We start from the raw sequence: 20,388 nt of genomic DNA, 5'->3' as shown, positions 1-20,388 counted from the left end.
GAAAAGGACATGTTTTTTATACTTTTCTTTGTTGAATTAACCGCATTTACATATAACAGATGTGTTTAAAGAGTAGTTTAAACTTTACATATCAGTTATTTGATGTGGGTTTGAAAGGTTGTTCCATGAAATGAGCATAATGTCAATATAGGATTAATTTATTTGATACCTTTTCTAAGAGCTCAATCTGTTTCCTCAAATTATCAACAAGTTCTTTCTCAGCAACCTCTTCACTGTGGTCTCCTCTCAAGCCTGACTGAATTGTTTCTAGCTGTCCGTCCACCACAGATTTTAGTTCTTGATGTAATCTAAACAGAGACAAAGACCAGTAATCAATGACAAAAGACACTGAGACTATTAGGTTACAGAAGAGAAAATTTCAATTGTTAATATATTATTTCCCGACATCCTTAGATCATACCTAGTAATGGGCCATTGGCCCATACTCTGAACTCAAGTTTAATGTTTACTCTGGGCTAAGCTGAGGTTTAAGTATGGATAGCCAATTTTGATCTAAATATTTAACAATATAGGTTCAATCCATCATTCATTTGGTACTGATATTATTCAGAACTGTCTGTAAATCAAATCTTAAATAGGTTTTCTTTGCCATTAAAGCATGATAAAAAGAGCAGAGTAACATAATACTAGTAAACATACAAAGCAAACAAAAAAAACAACAAACAAGTGGAATGCATCTGGCCATCTCACCTGCATCACGCGATTCACTATAGCAGCAGTGCTAACTTTGAAAACTACTATAAAATAATTATTCACAAAAAACACCACTTATATAATGATACATTACTACATTCATTGACATCTGACCTTGATCATGTGACCCAAAGCTTGTCAGTGATACTTGGTTACCCCTATATCCACATTTTATACACTATATCTATAAACTTTGAAAGTTATGACAGCAATCTAATAATTACCTCTAAAATGGCAAAAGTTCATTGACCTTACATGACCTTTGACCTTGATCATGTGACCTGCAACTCACACAGGATGTTCAGTGATACTTGATTACTTTTATGCCCAAGTTTCATGAATCAGATCCATAAACTTTCTATGTTATAATGGTAATTCAACAAATACCCCCAGTTTGGCCAAAGTTAATTGACCTTTGACCTTGGTCATGTGACCTGAAATGCGCACAGGACCTTCAGTGATACTTGATTACTCTTATGTCCAAGTTTTATGAACTAGATCAATAAACCTTAAAAAGTTATGATGGAAATTCAACAAATACCCCCAATATGGCCAAAGTTCATTGACCCTAAATGACCTTTGATCTTGGTCATGTGACCTGAGACTTGTAAAGGATGTTCAGTGATACTTGATTACTATTATGTCCAAGTTTCACGAATCAGGTCCCCGTAACTCAAAGGTTAGCGATTAATCGTACGCTTGATTTCCACGATTGATTGTGTGTTGCAGTCTATGCAATCAATCGTAGAAAAATGTTCAACGATCATTGCTAACCTTTGTGTTACGGGCCCCAGATCCATAAACTATCAAAGTTATGATGGTAATTATATAGATACCCCTAATTTGGCCAAAGTTCAATGACCCTAAATGACCTTTAACCTTGATCCTGTGACCTGGAACTCAAGCAGGATATTCAGTAATACTTCATTAACCGTATGTCCAAGTTTCATGAACTAGGTCCATATATTTTCTAAGTTATGCTGTCATTTCAAAAACTTAACCTTCGTGGTGTTGATGCCGCCGCCGCCATCGGAAAAGCGGCGCCTATAGTCTCGCTCTGCTGTGCAGGTGAGACAAACCGACCACGAATCTCAGAATTCATACTTACAGTCAATTACAACTAGTTATGGAGGACCAGGGGGTGTTTCACAAAGAATTTAATGTGACTTTAGAGACGCTTAAATGCCAATTCACACATGTTATCTAAAAGTCATGCCCATTTCAGAAAAATGTTGATTTGAATCAGCAGAGAAAAATCAGGTGGGCATAATGCTGAAAATTTCATCAAAATTGGATGTAAAACAAGAGTTATGGCATTTTAAAGTTTCACTTTCTTCCCAAAATAATTATACTAACATTATAGACACATAAAAATGAGAGAATTGATGTCCCTCACTCAAAATATCTTTGTTTTTTTATTGCTTGAATTATACAATATTTCAATTTTTACAGACTTGACAATAAGGACTAATGAACTTGACTGAACCATATAATGTTAAACAACAAGTAATTCCTCATGTTCAGGGAAAAATATAACTTTGTTTCATAGGACAATGAAGAGAGAATTAGAATATTTCATATGCCATATAATAAAATACTAAAGAAAAATTGAGTGACTGATGTCATTACTTTCCTCATTTACATACCGACAGGGATGTGCATATCACTATTATGTGAAATTAAGCAAAAGTTTAAATGTCATAAGTTTCTTATTTTACATCTGATTTTGATGAAATTTTCAGTGTTATGCTTGTTGGATTTTTTTTCTTTTCATTCAAATTAACTTTTTGTTGGGGTGTCCTTTAACGCGCCATCTGATTGATAGATATAGGGTAGTGTGTGTCATGTGTGCATGATCTGACCAATGCAGTGATGCATTATATACCACAGCTACTGAGATCTAACTGTAATTCTAAGACACACTTAATTAAATCAGGAGTGTCATATCTGACAAATATAAGAATTTACTATTGTTATTGTCATGGTTATAATATTACCTGCTATTTTCCCTGACTAGTTTGTCTACTTTGGTCTGTAGGTCTCTCATCTCAACCTGCAACAAAAAATACACATTCATAAAGCACTATGCATCACATTCATGTATGTCTTTGCTATATTTGACTTTTATTCTAAATCCCCTACAGTATTGATACACAAAAATCACACATCACCATCTTTAATTAATGTAATGTCTGATTGAGAATCCTTTTACTGAAATCGTTCAATTCAAAATGTAATTATGTACAAATTACTATCATTAGTATTGTTGTATTGATTTTTTTTAAATAAAGGTGGTCTCTGTAACTTATCTCATAATTATCTAAAGCCAGTTACATGCATACCTTACCTTATATACGCCAATTTGCTGAGACAGTTCCGTTATTTGCCTGTCGTACTCTGCAATCAATGGAGACAGCATTCTAATCAGAAAAAAAGTCATACAAATCTTAGTTAGAATTGTATTTTCTTGTTTTTCATAAAGCCAGAAAAGCCTCTCTTTACTATCAGTAAATCCCCCCCAAAATGCTTGTCATTATCACTATTCCACCCATTAGTAGATTATAATTATATGTGTGCCCTAAAATGGTTATGACATGAGGGATGTAACATTAAAATGTGTTTTATTGGATAAATTTACTGACTTAACATCAAAATTGCAATTTTATAAGAAAGCTACAATGAGCATACCTCAAGGGAAGCATTTCAATAAGTTACTTATTGAATAATTTATCTGACAAATCATTATGATCCAACAATTACCATTTGTTACTTTAATAACCAATCAAAAGTTTTTTGGAACGATCCCTGAATAATACCACCAAACTTGTTATTCCGAGAACAAACCTCTCCATAGCAGAAAAACGTTTTAGTATAGCTGGATCTAGACTTTGGAATACACTCCCCTCTGCCATCCGAACAACACCGACCATATCATCTTTCAAACGACAACTCAAGTCATATCTTTTTCCAAATATCTAGTTTTCTATTTTCATTTATTTAATATGTATTTGTTTTGATGATTTTTGCTATCACTGTTTTGGTTTGACTTGGCTAACCCATCTGGGGCCTGGTGGCCTCAAGTGCTATACTAGAGCTTCTGTGAATGATGTGCTGACCGGGCTTGTCCCTTAAATTGTTGGTGAATGAAGCAGCAAGCAAGAGGCCACCAGGCCTCATCTGGCACAGTTGAGAACACCAATAGTTGAGCAATTTACTGTATAAAATTCTGTACTTTTTTGTTACTTAAGATTTTACTTAATATTTTATTTCTGACAATTGTAAGCGCTGTGATACTTTTTGTGTAAAGCGTATATAAATAATAGTTATCATAGCTATGACTAATTCTGTTGCAATACCTAAGTTCTAAATCTCTTGGACTCATGGACTGAGAACCAATGCACGACGTTTGTTTTCTAAAGGCCATCGCAAACCTTACAACTGGTCCACGATCCAATTTTTCGAACAAATCACATTTTGCTCATTTTCTGAAAAAGTGAATGAAAAATATTTTTTAATTTGAGGTTCACATTGACTGAAAGAAGACTAATATTACAATTTTGGATGATTGCAAGCCTTTAATTTGGATTAAAAGGCCAAATTAGTTTAAAATCGTATGATTGCTATGACGTCATTATGACTAGTTATTAAATTCACTTTTATTCTAGATAATAAGGATAATAGCATACCGGTAGTCACAGATTTGAACATCTATGGTATTTGTACAATGATTTTGAACATAACACAGTAAGATAATCCATTTTTCAAATATAAGCATCAAATTTCTAATATGTTTTATTCCAAAATCAAGTCACAGACCACAGTAAGGTGTGCGGTGGCCTTTAATAATATTAACAATATCATAATGCAAATTAAATCTTTATATTTCTGACCCTACTTGGTTAAGTTCAGTACATACAGTGTATATGTATACATACATATGTTTGCAATACAGAATCTTGAATTCCAATCTCAGGATGGGTTTATCACATAAAATCTAACTACACCTATTAATGTCTCAACCAATCAATTGTTTTTCTTACAAATGTATAGAATTTTATATGTATTTTGATGTAAACACTGCACAAATAGCCTTCAGACTACAGCATCACATTAATTGTATATTTCACTTTGATATTTAATAAACCAAAATTGAAGTGAATTGAGATCAGAGTGAGTTTTTTTTTTAATAAATGAAATCATTGTTTGTTGCAACTACATGTGAATAGCTTTATAATGATTGTATGAAACAGAACTCACGTTCTACTTGTAAGCCATGGAGCACCTGGGTCACCCTGATGATAAAGGCTTTCCTGATGAAAAAAAAAGAATGGAGACAAACACAATTAAATTCATTACTCTTCATTGTGTACAGCTTTATATTTCCAAATACAATAACAAAGTCAAAGCAGTGACTGTACATTGTAGAGAGTGAAAGTCAGCTTTTTAATACAAAGTAATCCAATACACTACACAGATTACAAGATTAATAGTACTTTAATGCCCTTCTTAAAAATATAACTGGTAAATTTTCAACTCTGTACCTACATATTTTGTTTTAAACTGAAAACCCTCTTTCATTTCTTTTTCTTTTTCTCTTTGTCAATATCCCCATGACATAGGGAATACACATACAAAGGTTTATGTACAACTGTAGTTTTTATGCCTAGATAAACAGTAGATTTTTAATTTCATTTTTACTTCTAAATGTAATCAGTGTAAAGAAAAAGTGAGATCAATATTTAAGGTCAAAATAAAATATATATATGAGTGATTATCATTAAAGGGGAAGTTCACCCTGACAAAAAGTTTATTGTAAAAATTGCAGAAAAAATAATAAAAAATATTGCCAAAGGTTTGAGAAAAATTCATCAAATAATTAAAAAGTTATTAGTTTCAATTATTTGATTTGTGACGTCATATGCCAGCAGCATTCCTACATAGCGAATGGTAAAAAATCAATGAAATGTCATTTTCTCAGAAAATTGAAAATGGTTTCACACCGGATCATGAATAGAAAACAAAATTAAGTCATCAGGAACCATACAAAATTTGAAATTCATGCATTTTATATTACATAACACATGGGGCAGCTGCTCGTTTATGACATCACAAATCCAAAACTTTGAACTCTAATAACTTTCTTACTCTTTAACAAATTTTCCTCAAACCTTCACCAATATTTTTTAACTATTTTTTCTGCTATTTTTATGACAAAGTTTTCTTCAGGGTGAACTTCCCCTTTAAAGGTTTTGACAATTTTATACCATATTTTGTAGATCTATTGTAGGTCCCCAAAATAAAGAATAAGTCAGGTTCGATAAAATTATTCCAATTCAATACAGCAATCTCACCTTAACTTCATTACAATGCCAATTACCCTTGATAGACATAATGCATTGACATTACTGCGCCGCCATCTTAGAGAATATAAAGCAATTGCCTTGCATGCATTGGTGATCTGCAGCTAGCACATCTCTGACAACTCCATTTACATGCATTCCTATATCCTCTGAGGGAGGGCGCTATGAGATTATGATGTCATTTGCATCATTAGGTCTATTTGGGGAATAATGCTTGATTCCTTTAGTTTTTAATTACAGTTTGGGGAGGTTTGAGTACAAGTGGGTGAAAGGGAGCATGGAGAAGAAAACAAGTCAAATCAAAAGGATATTAAGGGTCCATTATATTCCATCTAAGCCATAAATATCAGAGAAGAAATGATATTTTCAAAGCATTACCATTTCCTTCTTTTCCAGAGGTCCATACTTCTCTTGATATCGTTGAAGAACAGCACTCAGTCTCTGGACTGCAAAGGAAAAGAAAAATGCTACAGCATATGGCAAAGTTATACATACATAAAATTAAATTCCAGGGTTGCTGATTCATCCCTCATTTTACCTACCTGTTACATGTAAGAGGAACAAGGCTTTCCCATGGAAGAATTGAGCAAAAAACTTGTGGGAGACTGTACAAAGTGAGTGTATGCAATGCAAAAGCCAAGCAGAATGACATCCCATTTCACAACATTGAGCTAACATTCAAAGGAGGCCAAGCAGAATGAAGCATGAGGCCACACAGAGTGACATCTCATTTTACAAGGTTTTGTTTTGATACACAGAATTAATGAGCTTTGAATATTCATAAAATGGACATGCTTATTTGAGAAGAAAACATATTGCTCAAACTCTGTGAACCTTAAATGGCCATCACAATGTTGAGTTATTGATTGGATTCTTGGTTGTTCTTGCTTCAATATGCTGCATTACATTAAAACACATTTTTTCATTAATTACAACTTAAAACATAAACCCATACCCGAAATACGGAGTGACATCTGAAATATTCACACACAGGCAACATAAAATGACCTTATTTTAAAATTTTCTTTTGATATGATGTAAAATGATGACCTTCAGATTATCCAAAAGAAAATTTTACAAGCAACAGTTTTCTGTTAAATTGAAATCGCGATCGGTTTGACCTGTCACCGATCGCATGCGATGTTTTGAAATCAGCCGTGAATAATATTACGTGTGATACTGGCCCAAAATCACCAATTTTGAGGATAACCGGAGGATGGACATGGAGTGAAATACGGGTGAAGACTAAGATATTAAGTTGTTTATCTTTCTCCTTATATTTTTTCTTTAATTTTTACAATAAACATGATTTCCATCCCAAATTCACACCTTTGTGACTCGGAATATCCAAACTGATTCACCGTCTCGAAGTTCGGGTAGGTGGAGTGTAGTGTAGCGGTAGTGGAGTGGAGCCTTCACGAACTTCGCTCGAGGTAGGAATTGCCCATCTCTCTCAAAAGATATTTCTTAATTTTCTCTCTATTTATTTAAATTTTAAAAATAGACAATACGGTACCTACAACAAGGCTCGACATTAGCGGTGGCCCGGTGGCCCGGGCCACCAAAAATTCATCTCGGGCAACCATTATTGAAAAAATGTTAAGTTTTGGTGGCCCGAATCGGGCAACCAATAATCTTCAAAGTAGCGCAATTTTTCTCCCGATTTTGCATGCATTACAGTTCAAATTGCAAGTCAATTCGTCATGCGCCTTTTTTGTTAATCTACACACAAATACACACACACAAAGATTGCATAGTCATGACAGTATGTAGGCCTACCGCTAGTATACAGTAACTATTATTCAGCCGGCCGTGCCGGCTGTCTGGCTAAGCTTTGCATGCGTGAAACCACTGCACTGCAGCTGGCCGGCTGTGCGCTAGCAGACGATTCAGACTCAGGGAGCTGCAATGCGAAATGTTACTGCTAAGAAATCTTCCCCAGAACTTTGAAAATCTACGTCAAAGTCACATTTTACACCAATGAAATGCCCTTCTACAGTCCATATTACTGAAACCTGTTAATTTGCAAGCATTAAAAGGAGGAATTATGACCTCTCTTTTGACTCAAAAAGACCGATTTCCAAATGCATTAATACACATAAAACACAGGTGAGTACATCACAGTCCCACATGTGCATTTGTATGTATGTTAATATTTGGTTTATTTTCGAAGCTGTCTTGAATAGACAGCTTCTTTCTTGTTTATAAATGACTTCTTAAACCACTCTTAAGGAAGTAAATACTTTGGGAAGGCATTTTAGTGAATTTTTTCCATCATTTTGTCAAATATAAGGAATTTTCTCACTGTTTTTTCCAGATAACTTTTGCTGTTTTCTTATTTTTTTCTGTCATTTTTTTTACAGTGATTAAACCATTTATACCCCTTCCCATTGAATATGCCTGATTAAAGAACATGTTTCTACTGAATAATAATAATAATTTTCCCCATTTTTTCTGATAATTTTGTCGTATTCATTTTTCTTACATTTTCTTTTGTTTTTTTTCTCAATTTTTTTTTCCTGTTCTTTGTTTTTTCTTCATTTTTTTATTTGTCTTATTTCACTTATTCATTTTTACAATTTTTGTTTCTTTTTTCAATACACTATTCTAAAAATTATTTTTGTTTATTTCCCCTTTTATACATTGTTCTAATTCTGCAGCATATTTTCTGTGATTTTCTCCTATAAGATTAGAGGATTCTAAAACCTACTTCTACTGTTCTGCTTTCTCCACAGCTGTGAACATTGCTGATTCAGCATCTACTGGATAAAGACAAACGGTACAGGAACCCATTTATGTTCACAGCTTTTGTGTTCAAGCCTGCCTAGCTACCACCATGCCTATCGTATCCTGCCCAATTCCAGGCTGCGACTATGCCACGCCGGATCTGGATGCCTCTATTGTTGCTGCCCTGCTCACGACCCACTCCACAATTCATGCCTCTGCTGGGACAGGGTCTGCTGCCAAGATAGAGAAGGTCAAGAGGCCCACCATAGTTGCAGCCGGTACAAGCGAGGACTGGGCCTATTTCACCTCTCGATGGTCTGATTATGTGGAGGCTACCAAGATTTCAGGCAAAGATAAAGTCGTGCAACTCCTTGAATGCTGCGATGAACCTCTTCGCAAGGACCTTACAAGATCCTCTGGTGTCAGCCTCACCACCAAGTCTGAAGCAGAGGTGCTGGCGGCCATCAAGAGGCTTGCTGTGCGTGAGGAAAACACCATGGTGGCTCGCGTAGCACTACATAACATGCGTCAGGACCGGGATGAGACAGTCCGCAGCTTCGGGGCCCGGTTACGTGGTCAGGCAGGGATCTGTAAGTTCATCATTAAGTGCCCTGGTTGCTCTATGGATGTCAACTACACTGATGAGATACTGCGGGATGCCCTTACCAGGGGAATCGCTGACCCCGAGATTCAGCTCGACCTCTTGGGGGACAAGAACCAGACCATGGACTTAGAGGACGTCTTCCAGTTCATCGAGGCGAAGGAGGCCGGCAAGCGTTCTGCTTCATCCCTCCTGGACTCTCACGTCGTGAACTCCGCTAGCAGCTCATACCGGAAAACAAAGCAAATGCACCTCAAGGAAGGCCAAGACTTGTGTAACTACTGTGGCAAGAAGGGACATGGACGGGGTGCCCCTGCTCGCGTCCGTAAGACACAATGCGATGCATATGGACACAAATGCAGGCACTGTGATAGGTTCCACCACATGGAGAACGTATGCCGAAGCAGGGACAAACCTAAACGTCTCCCTCCGGTGACCCCTGAGGGACAGGAGAATGCTCTATTTGACTCCTTTTGCTCTGTTCATGGCTATGATCACTCCTGCGGAGGCCATGGCATTCCCCTTGATCATCATGTTTATGATAGCCTTAACCAAGCATGGATCAGAAGGAAGTCTTCCCCGCAACCCTTTGTAGATGTGACTGCTCTGGTTGTCCCTGATGACTACGAAGCTCTTGGATTTCGGCTCTCCTCCCCTACGATGCCTCAATCTACCCCTGCTATGGCTGACACCGGGTGCCAGAGCTGCTTGGCCGGCATGAAGATAATTCGCCGCCTTGGATTATGTCAACGGGACCTCATCCCTGTCAGTATGAAGATGCGAACTGCCACTAAAGGGGGCGTCAGAATTCTTGGGGCTATTCCTTTGCGTCTGTCTGGCACGGGTGCCCGAGGCCGTACCGTCCGGACGAGACAGCTTACCTACGTCACGGACAGTTGTGATCAGCTCTTCCTCAGCCGAGAAGCTTGTGTTGGCCTTGGAATCATCTCAGATAGTTTCCCACAACTTGGTGCGACACGAGACCCGCCCCTGCAGGACATGGCTGCAGTCCTTGAGGGTCCTCATGCAGGACGTGCCTGTCACTGCCCTCAACGTCAATTGCCCCCACCGCCTCCCACCTCACTACCTTTCCCGGCAACTGAGGACAACCGTGCCAAGCTTCAGCAATTCCTCCTTGATTATTACAAGAGTAGTACGTTCAACACTTGCGAACACCAACCACTGCCCCTGATGGATGGCCCTCCCCTTAAACTGATGGTGGACCCCGATGCGGCGCCTATCGCACATCACACACCTGTGCCTGTACCACTCCACTGGCGGGATGCAGTCAAGGCTGGGTTGGATCACGATGTTCAGCTGGGTGTGCTTGAACCTGTACCTGTTGAAGAGCCTGTCACTTGGTGCCATAGGATGGTTGTGTGTGCCAAGAAGAATGGCAAACCAAGAAGGACTGTTGACTTCCAGGCCCTCAATGCTCATGCAACCCGCGAGACACACCACACTCAATCCCCTTTTCTCCAAGCGAGGTCAGTTCCACATGGCAAGAAGAAGACTGTCTGTGATGCTTGGAATGGCTACCACAGTGTACCCATCTGCCAGGAAGATCGCCATCTCACAACATTCATCACACCCTGGGGTAGATACCGCTACAAAACTGCACCTCAGGGTTACATCGCTTCTGGTGATGGCTACACCAGGCGATACGACGAAATTGTATCAGCCATCCCGTGCAAGACAAAGTGTGTTGATGACGTCTTACTCTGGGCAGACACATTAGCTGACAGCTTTTTCCAGGCAGTCGAGTGGCTAGACATCTGTGGTAGGAAAGGAATCATCCTCAATCCTACCAAATTCACACTTGGCGCGGATGTTGTTGAATTCGCAGGATTCGAAATCACTACCGACAGTGTGCGGCCATGCCAGAAATACCTGCAGGCGATCCTTGATTTCCCAGCACCGTCTAATATCACTGATGTACGATCATGGTTTGGGCTTGTCAACCAAGTATCATATGCCTTCAGCATGACAGAAAAGATGTTACCATTTCGTCAGCTCCTGAAGCCCAGTACGCCATTTGTGTGGACTACTGCCCTCCAGCGTGCCTTCGACGAATCCAAGGCTGTTATTGCCGGCGAGATTGAAGATGGCGTGAGGATATTCGACCCCAGCAAGCCGACCTGCCTGGCAACGGACTGGTCTAAGGATGGCATAGGCTTTTGGCTTCTGCAGAAACACTGCACCTGCGATGACACTATCCCCTTCTGCTGTGTCACAGGTTGGAAGGTAACACTTGTCGGGAGTCGGTTTACACATGCTGCTGAATCCCGCTACGCCCCAGTGGAAGGCGAAGCACTCGCAGTAGCGGACGCCCTCGATAAGGCACGATACTTTGTCTTGGGATGCGAGGATCTCATCATTGCCGTGGACCACAAGCCGCTCCTCAAGATTTTCGGCGACAGGGCCTTGGAGGGGATCCCTAACCCCCGCCTGCGTAATCTAAAGGAGAAGACACTGCGGTACAAGTTCAGAATGTTCCATGTCCCTGGCGTCCGTCACCGAGCTACAGATTGCCTCTCTCGCCACCCTACAGGCAAGGCAGAGAAGTTGCACCTCCCGGATGACATAGCCATGGTTGATGTCGTGCCCCTGTCATTCCTGCACTCACCATCGCTCATGGGGGGCCTTCGGACCTCGGACCCTTCCACTGATTCTGTTGAAGTCTGCACACTATCCTCTGCTATGTGTGCCTTGGACTCTATTCACCTCAAATCAGTTACATGGGATAGAGTGCGTTCTGCGACAGCGAGTGATGACAACATGCAGACCCTCCTTGACCTCATCGAGTCTGGCTTGCCTGGACATCGCCATGCATTTCCCATCCACTGCGTGAATATTTCCAGTTTCGTGAGGGACTTTCTTCGGTTGATGGAGTTATCCTCTTCAATGATCGTGTGCTCATTCCTCCTTCCCTCCGGATGAGATCTTGACCCACCTGCATGCTGCTCACCAAGGGGTTACCTCGATGACTGCTCGTGCTGAAGCTTCTGTCTTCTGGCCTGGCATTACCCCCGCGATCAGAGCCCTACGTGCAGGATGCACTCAGTGTAACCGGATAGCCCCATCCAATCCCAGTGCACCGCCGGCTCCCCTGATCTCGCCGGCCTTCCCCTTTCAATGTATCTGTGCGGACTATTTTCATTACAAAGGATGCAACTATTTGGTCATAGTGGACAGGTACTCGAACTGGCCAATCGTCGAGCGATCTGCACAGGGGGCGAATGGACTCATCACATGTCTCCGTTGTGTCTTCGCCACCTTTGGCATCCCCGATGAGCTGGCTTCTGATGGAGGCCCTGAGTTCACAGCAGTAGCTTCACGTCGTTTCCTTTCGGATTGGGGCATCCATCATCGTCTTGCCTCTGTTGCATTTCCCCACAGCAACTGTCGAGCTGAGGTTGCTGTGAAGACCATCAAGCGCCTCATCATGAGCAACACGGGCACTACTGGTTCCCTTGATACGGATCACTTTCAACGGGCAATACTTCAGTATCGCAACACCCCAGACAGGGACACAAAGCTCTCCCCAGCCATGTGTGTCTTTGGCCACCCAATCCAGGACTTTATTCCTATTGCCCCTGGTAGGTACAAGCCACACAACACCTGGTCTGAGACCCTACAGGCAAGGGAAGAGGCCCTTCGCAACCGTCACATGAAGGGAGCAGAACGCTGGAAGGAACACACCAAGCGGCTTCTTCCACTTGTTGTTGGCCACCACGTCCGCGTTCAAAACCAAACAGGGCCGCATCCTCTGAAATGGGACAAGACCGGCGTTGTGATTGAAGTACGGCAGCATGACCAATATCTAGTCCGTGTTGATGGATCCGGCCGTATCACCCTGCGGAATCGCAAGTTTCTACGGCATTACACTCCGGTCCATCGGCCCTTGCCACCGAGGACGGTGGAAGATGACCTTCGTACCCGCAGTTACCCGGACACTTCATCTGCTCCGTCGACCTTGCCGCCTGCTGATGTGCCAAGCAAACTACAATCACCATCACCGTGTCCGGTTGCGCCCACCCCGTCCCCTGGACAGCAACCTGGGCCCATCACCGACGCCTGTCCATCACCAGTGACGGATCAACCCGATGGCTCCCACCGACCAGACCCTGTTGATGTCTTGTCATCCCCGGCCCGCCGTGCTGCCCCGGCTGCGGTTCCTCGTGAAGCTTCCCCTTCAGTGGCTTCTCGACCACCTTCCCCTGCTCCATCGCCTGAGGATGACGGCATCGCTCCTGCTGCCACGCCAGCTCCTTCGCCCAGGCGTTCTCTCCGTCGGGCCAGTAGACCTGCATGGCACTCGGACTACGAGATGTCTCTCTAACGTGCTATGACGTCCTTTTTGTGTTCTTGGAGTTTCTGTTTTACGCGTTTCTGTTCCTGCTGGTGTTCGTGTTTCCGGTTATTTTGACGTTACACTTTGTTTTTCTGCTACTTTTTGGAGTTAACTATTTGGAGAAGCTTTTTGGAATGGACATTGCTTTTTGGACAGGGATTTCATCTTTGCCACTGACTCGTTTTTTCATCGCTTCTCGTCGTGCCAAAGGCTTGGGGGGAGATAGAGGATTCTAAAACCTACTTCTACTGTTCTGCTTTCTCCACAGCTGTGAACATTGCTGATTCAGCATCTACTGGATAAAGACAAACGGTACAGGAACCCATTTAAAGATGCTGGAAAATAAACTGGATTTGGGGCCTGCATAATCTAGGTTTTACGATCAAAAAGGAAGAAAGGAAAAATCATTGTTTTGTAAATCAATCTGAGTTTGCTATATGCACTATTTATTTACTTTACCATTATGAGTGTGTGTCTATACGGAGATTAAAAGTCCACACAACCTGGGAACAATACAATTCTTTTATTCTCTTTCAATCATTTCATATTCACAATGATAGAACAATTTATATATTACCACAAAATAAGCAAAGTAAAATAACAGCAAGCACGATTTACATACAAGATGTACAAAGAATAGTGGTACGTGGTAGTGACTGCAGAATATTTCAGTTTGTTTTATTCATTTTTAATTAATGTTTTTCTTTATATTTTTCGGGCCACCAAACTTTACTAATGGGCCACCAAAAAAAATCATTTGAAGGTTTTGGTGGCCCGAACAGGCCACCACCAAAAAAAGTTAATGTGGAGCCTTGCCTACAATGTTATCAAAAGTCAGCAAGTTGGCTAGCTCCACCATAACGCATTGCGGTTCTGATAAGCGATAAACCTAAACCTTATGGGGTCATTGGATGGGATCATGGGAGAGGAGTTAGGATTAGGAAAGAAGTCACCAGCGCTGTCTCTGTCTCTGATGAAATAAACGGCAGTGAATAGACTGGTCACTGGTGACTTAATTTTATAGAAAAGAAAGCAGGAAATGCCACATTTTGACATTATCATCTGAGTTTTTTTGGAATACAAAGAAATTCAGGTTTAATCTTAAAATTTAAATTTTAGGTGCGCAGACGTCATTGATAATGATATTGCCATTGGTGCTCCCATCATAATATAGTGAGTGATTGTATTACCGACCGGCCTTGTATTACCGAACGCGCGCATCAAATGTGTCAGAAAATAATCAAACACGAGCAAACCTTTGCAACATCCTTCCAAAGGGCACTTGAATAGAAAAATGATGAAAAATGATCAAAAACACAATTTCGAAGTCTTTATATCCTCAAAACAATAAAATATGGTCAAAATAGCTCATCAGTGACTTTGTTGTTTTCCCAACTTTTCCATAGAAAACACACGTTCGGTAATACGATACCTTTTTCAAGTGACCAAAAATTTCAGTTGCGAAGAGAGGTCCGATTGGAAGCTGATGTCGTAAAAATGAAAAACAATTTTGGCAAAATTTCTGCATATTTATATTTTGTAGGTATTTGTGTATTTATGGTGAAAGTTTGGTGAATTTTATTGGAATAATGTGTTTGATATGATCAAATTCATGGAAATTGTTCGGTAATAGTAAATACGATCCACTACCATACATCCAGCCTAGGCTAGCGGGAACTCAATCGAGGTCGCGCCCGATCGAAAGGGGCAACTAGCTGCCAGTTTCCGCTAGGTGCGCTCCTAAACTGTTCGTGTTCACTTTACTGCACTTACCTTGATCTCGCAAGAAACTTGTTTCATCGCCTTCCATCTTTCATTCACTGTACAAATCTATCAAGTAAATTCAATCTGTTCAGTATCTTGTTGAAAACGTGTAGGACTGGAAAAATACAACGTAGAATTGTAGATTTACCTCCAACGTTAGGCCTAATTTCAAAATAATTTCAAGTCTTCTACACCATTTTGAAGCTATAAAGCGTACGTCGAGACAGTTGCTATTGTGACGTCAGTGGTCTGGCCCCGCCCCCAAAATGTTTTGGGTAAAGTCTATTGATATACAATAATACGCAGTGACGTTTTCAAACAGTGCCTCGGGCAAATATATAACTTCATAAATAATGGCATGCATCAAATTACCAGTAAAATGAATAAATTTTATAAATATATACATAAACTATAAGTCAATTCAACTGCATATGGCCCATTCATTTTTCCATTTCACTGAAAGAAATTTAAGAAATATATTAATACAGAAAATAAAGAAAACCACAACTGCACAGTCCAACACAAAATCATTTGTTTCAGAGGGAACTTCCACCAATTAGAAAATGGAAGAAACGATGAGATAGAAAAGAAAAGGAGTAGTTAGGTGAGAAGAAAATGAGAGGAAGAAATGAAAAAAAATTGGGAAGGACAAAATGAAAAAAATGAAAAAAAAAGGTTCTGATCGTAATATTATAAGAATATAGGGACAAGACGGTCTAATTTTTTCTATTAAATTTCCCGGGGGGGGGGGGGGGGCACTTCCATTCACGAGTGGATACCATGCGCGACCATGGGGTCTCGAAAAGCACCCTAAACACGTAATTTCCATTTTCTGAAAATGCACCCCTTAACATGCAAGTATTGGCGTGTGAAACCCTACCCTTAACAAGTATTGGAAACAAAACGATACTCTTGGCAAATATTCCCTGAAATGAACCCCTAAACAAGTACAGGAATGTTTTATTGTTACGGGTCCTTCGGTCGTCGGCTTTACCTTATTTGGTTTAGTACGACCCCACCTTCTACACTTCGCGCAAATCGGACTCTAAACACGAAGTTTTGGGGCAAAAAGGACATCCTTTATAAAACATTTTAATTTTGTTTTATCATCCCCGCATATTCGACCCTAAACACGTAATTTTCCTAGCGAAATAGATACCCTTTTTTCATTATTTTTGTGTTTTTGACACCCTTATCACGTTACGTACGTAACGTGCCCTATCGTGAAAAAGACATCCTTTTTACGTGTTTTTTTGGTCGCGCATGGTATCCACTCGCCAATGTAAGTGCCCCCCCCCCCCGGGTTTACAGTTGTAATGCCCCCCGTATGTACACCCTTTCATGAATATAACCAAAGTAATTTATATTTGAAATGATTAACCCAATATCTTCAAACCTCTCTTTCTTTGTCTATTTTCCTATAAAGCTCATACACTGTAAAAACTCTGGTGTTAAAACTGACACCAATTGGTGTTAATAGAGGACCACACCCTGAGGTGTTAAAATTACACCCTAGAGCTAGATTGAACATAACACCAAAGAGTGTACATGTAACAACCAAAGGTGTTGTAATAACACCTATGGGCGTAAAACTATAACACCACCAATTAACACCGGTGTAAAACAACTGGTGTGGTCCTCTATGTACACCGGTTAACACCACAGTTTTTGCTGTGAACTAAGTACTGTATGCAAATCATCACCACTATTAAACGGGATATATCATTAATATTATATCATGTATGGGAAAATTGCAGTATTTTGATATTTAAAATGACCACTGGCCCACTAAACAGTATGTACATTAAATGGGGGCCAAGTCACAAGAGTGAGCACTAAAATGCACATTATTATGATAAACGAGTAGAATACTGATAAAAACATAATTGTTAACGAAATATATTACAATGTATATATGAAAAAACAAGGTTTTGTAAATTTTCTATGGGGCCTACATCCTGGACTATACACACTCCTCGATAGCAGGGAGGTACATGTGGTTGGGCTTGAAACTTTCAGGTTTTTCAAGTGTGCACGCACCCGACCACCCGTGTTTTGTATAAACAATTACAAGTCAGGCAATAATGATAATAATAATAATGGGTATTTAGAGGCGCTAAAAACAAAAAGTATACCATAGCGCGTACAAAAGTAGGAAACATTTAATATTTGCAATGATTACTATACAATATTCAAGATAAAAAGGAAAATATTAATTATTGAGGAAAAAGGTATGTCTTAAGGGATGATTTGAAGCCAAGAACACTGGAAACATTTCTTATTGAAAGAGGGATAGCATTCCAAGTCTTGGCAGCTGCTACAGCAAACCGTTTTTTCGGCAGAGGAGAGTTTTGACAAGGGAATGCAAAGTCTGCATGTGTCAGTGATTGAACGAAGATTACGAGAGGGTGTGTATAATTTGATGGTATTATAAGATATTCAGGTGCTAATTGATTTTGTGTATACATATAAACAGACTTTAAACTGAATGCGTTGGAATAGAGGTAACCAGTGGAGTTCCTTAAGTCACTGTAAGTAGGGGTGTAGTATGAGTTCAGGATCCAAAGCCAAAAATAAACGAGAGGCACACTCTTAAAACAAATCAGTCAAATTGACTAGACCAGTAGTCAGCTGGGAGCAACTGATATGGCAATCACTGATATTCACATTTCTGACATATATTCTAGTCAGAAACAACTCTTTTCTAGTAAAATATGACTAGAAAATAGTCAAATATGACTAGAATAACAGTTGCTCCCAGCTGACCCTATTACTCAGTCATTTTTGACTGATTTGTTTTTAGAGTGCACGATTCTGTATTACCTCAAGTTTTCTTCTATCTCTAGCTGACAAAACAGTATATATCTATTACAGTAATCTAACCGAGAAAGGATAAGTGCTCGCACAGCATGGTGACATGTCTTAAGATCAATAAATCTACGAATCCTCCACAAATTGCTGAGATGATAATTACAATTACGGACAACCTGATTTACTTGAGCAGACAGTGTGAACATGTTATCAATGCATACTCCAAGAACAGTAGTTTTAGTGGAGATGGGGATGCATTGACCATTAACATTAAGCTGGATATGTGATATTGATTGCAGATGGCGGGCAGAAGAACAAAGAGCTATGAATTCAGTTTTGCTATTATTCAGCTGGAGATAATTAGATGACATCCACCTACTAATTTTTTAAATACAAAGAGAAGTTTTCGCAAGTGTTTCATTTATATTTTCAAAAGAGCGCGGGTCAAAGGAACAATACAGTTGTATATCATCTGCATAACAAATATACTGTAGACCATGTTTATTAATAATGTCAGAGATGGGAGTGATATACAAACTAAACAGAATCGGCCCGAGAACTGACCCTTGGGGTACCCCAAACTCAGTGACCCACGGGTCAGACAACTCCCCGGCTATGCTTACCCTAGATGACCAACCAGTCAGGTAAGACTTAAACCATTTAAGAGCTAGACCAGATATGTGAAATCGAGATTTTAAGCGATTCAGTAGTATGGTATGATCCACATGCAGTGTCAAAAGCTGCACTTAGGTCCAATGAGACTAAGAAAACACACTTATGCTGATCGAAAAATGACAGAACGTCATTCTGCAATTTCAAAAGGGCTGTCTCAGTGCTGAAATAGGACCTATATATGCTGACTGCATTGGATCGTATAAGCCATTATCATTTACGTGTTCTGTTCGTTGAATTGATACTATATACCTTTTCTATCTTTTCTGCTTAAAAATAACCGCGATGCCGCCATCATTTTCAATTCAATTCAATTCTTTTTTATTTCATTTCCATTCAAAACATAATACAAAGTAATATAAAACAATACAAATCAAATACAATTTTACAGAAGGGCATTCTTACTTCGTAAAAAAAAAAACAGTATAATATAGAGCATAAATGGATATGGAAATGGCCATGAGGATCTGCTGGTCTTTTGATATAGTGTTTAAATTCACCCTTTTTCAGATCTGAATATCAAATATTTTCTGCTCGTGCTTCGAGCTTGCATTGTCGATATTTAAAATGGAAAATGTCAAATGCCCAGATACTATATAGGTCTAAATCTAAACACGCACACGCATGTTTATTCAGATATACAGCTTATTTGGGGGGGGTACTCCGGGCTGAAAATATTTATATCAAATATATTTTATCAAATCAAACAAATATTATCAAGATCTGATAACAAATAGTTAAGTAATTTAATCTTAAAGTTTATAGCAATATTTTGTGAAAATGGTGATATGCATGTCTGTCGTCAGAAATATTTAATAGGTGGGTTGTTGATGTCACATCCCCAATATACTTTTTCTTTCGCTATTACATGGAATCAAAATTGTTTCATTTTTTGTTTCATACCAGTCTGAATGGTGAGTCTCCCTTATTATGAAATAAGTTTCAGCAAAGCCTATAAATCAGTTGTCAATTCAACCATAGGCGGGGGGGGGGTGGACCTGTCCCCTTAAAAAAATTGAAAACCTTTTTTTTTTTTTGCTTTTCAATTTTTTACTTGTGTCCATCCCAAAATTTCTGGTGGACCTCCCCTAAATCTTTTGGCTTCCGCCGCCAATGAATTCAACTGTTTTTGGTTCTTGAAGGGAAAATATTGAATAAACCTAATTTGATATAATAGAATACAAGAAACAAGTCATGGGGATATGACATCATCAGTTTGCTCATTGAATAATAATGAAGACATGCCTGAAGCCTGAAACGTTTTTACCGGAATAATGCTAATCTTTAAAGTGCAAAAACTTTGATATACCTTGTCTGATTTTGATAAAATCTTTATTCTCTTGTTCATCTTATTTTTCTTTATTTGCTCAAACCACATTACATTC

The 20,388-nt window shown here is 39.5% G+C and overlaps 1 protein-coding gene across 1 annotated transcript in view; it reads right to left on the bottom strand.

Moving 5' to 3' along the window:
- Positions 1-15,752, bottom strand: part of LOC121409924 (sodium channel and clathrin linker 1-like) — a 36,071-nt gene extending 20,319 nt beyond the window's left edge. Inside the window, exons 1-6 of the mRNA XM_041601712.1 lie at positions 15,530-15,752; positions 6,453-6,520; positions 4,972-5,024; positions 3,062-3,134; positions 2,712-2,767; positions 170-308 (exon numbers count right to left, since the gene is read on the bottom strand). Of these exons, the coding sequence (XP_041457646.1) occupies positions 170-308; positions 2,712-2,767; positions 3,062-3,134; positions 4,972-5,024; positions 6,453-6,520; positions 15,530-15,566 (426 nt within the window). The 5' untranslated portion in view covers positions 15,567-15,752. The remainder of the gene's footprint in view (positions 1-169; positions 309-2,711; positions 2,768-3,061; positions 3,135-4,971; positions 5,025-6,452; positions 6,521-15,529) is intronic.
- Between the last annotated feature and the right edge of the window lie 4,636 nt (positions 15,753-20,388).

Source organism: Lytechinus variegatus, chromosome 1 (assembly GCF_018143015.1).
Source record: "Lytechinus variegatus isolate NC3 chromosome 1, Lvar_3.0, whole genome shotgun sequence".
Classification (NCBI taxonomy): Eukaryota; Metazoa; Echinodermata; class Echinoidea; order Temnopleuroida; family Toxopneustidae; genus Lytechinus; species Lytechinus variegatus.
This window is presented reverse-complemented; position numbering and strand designations above follow the sequence as displayed.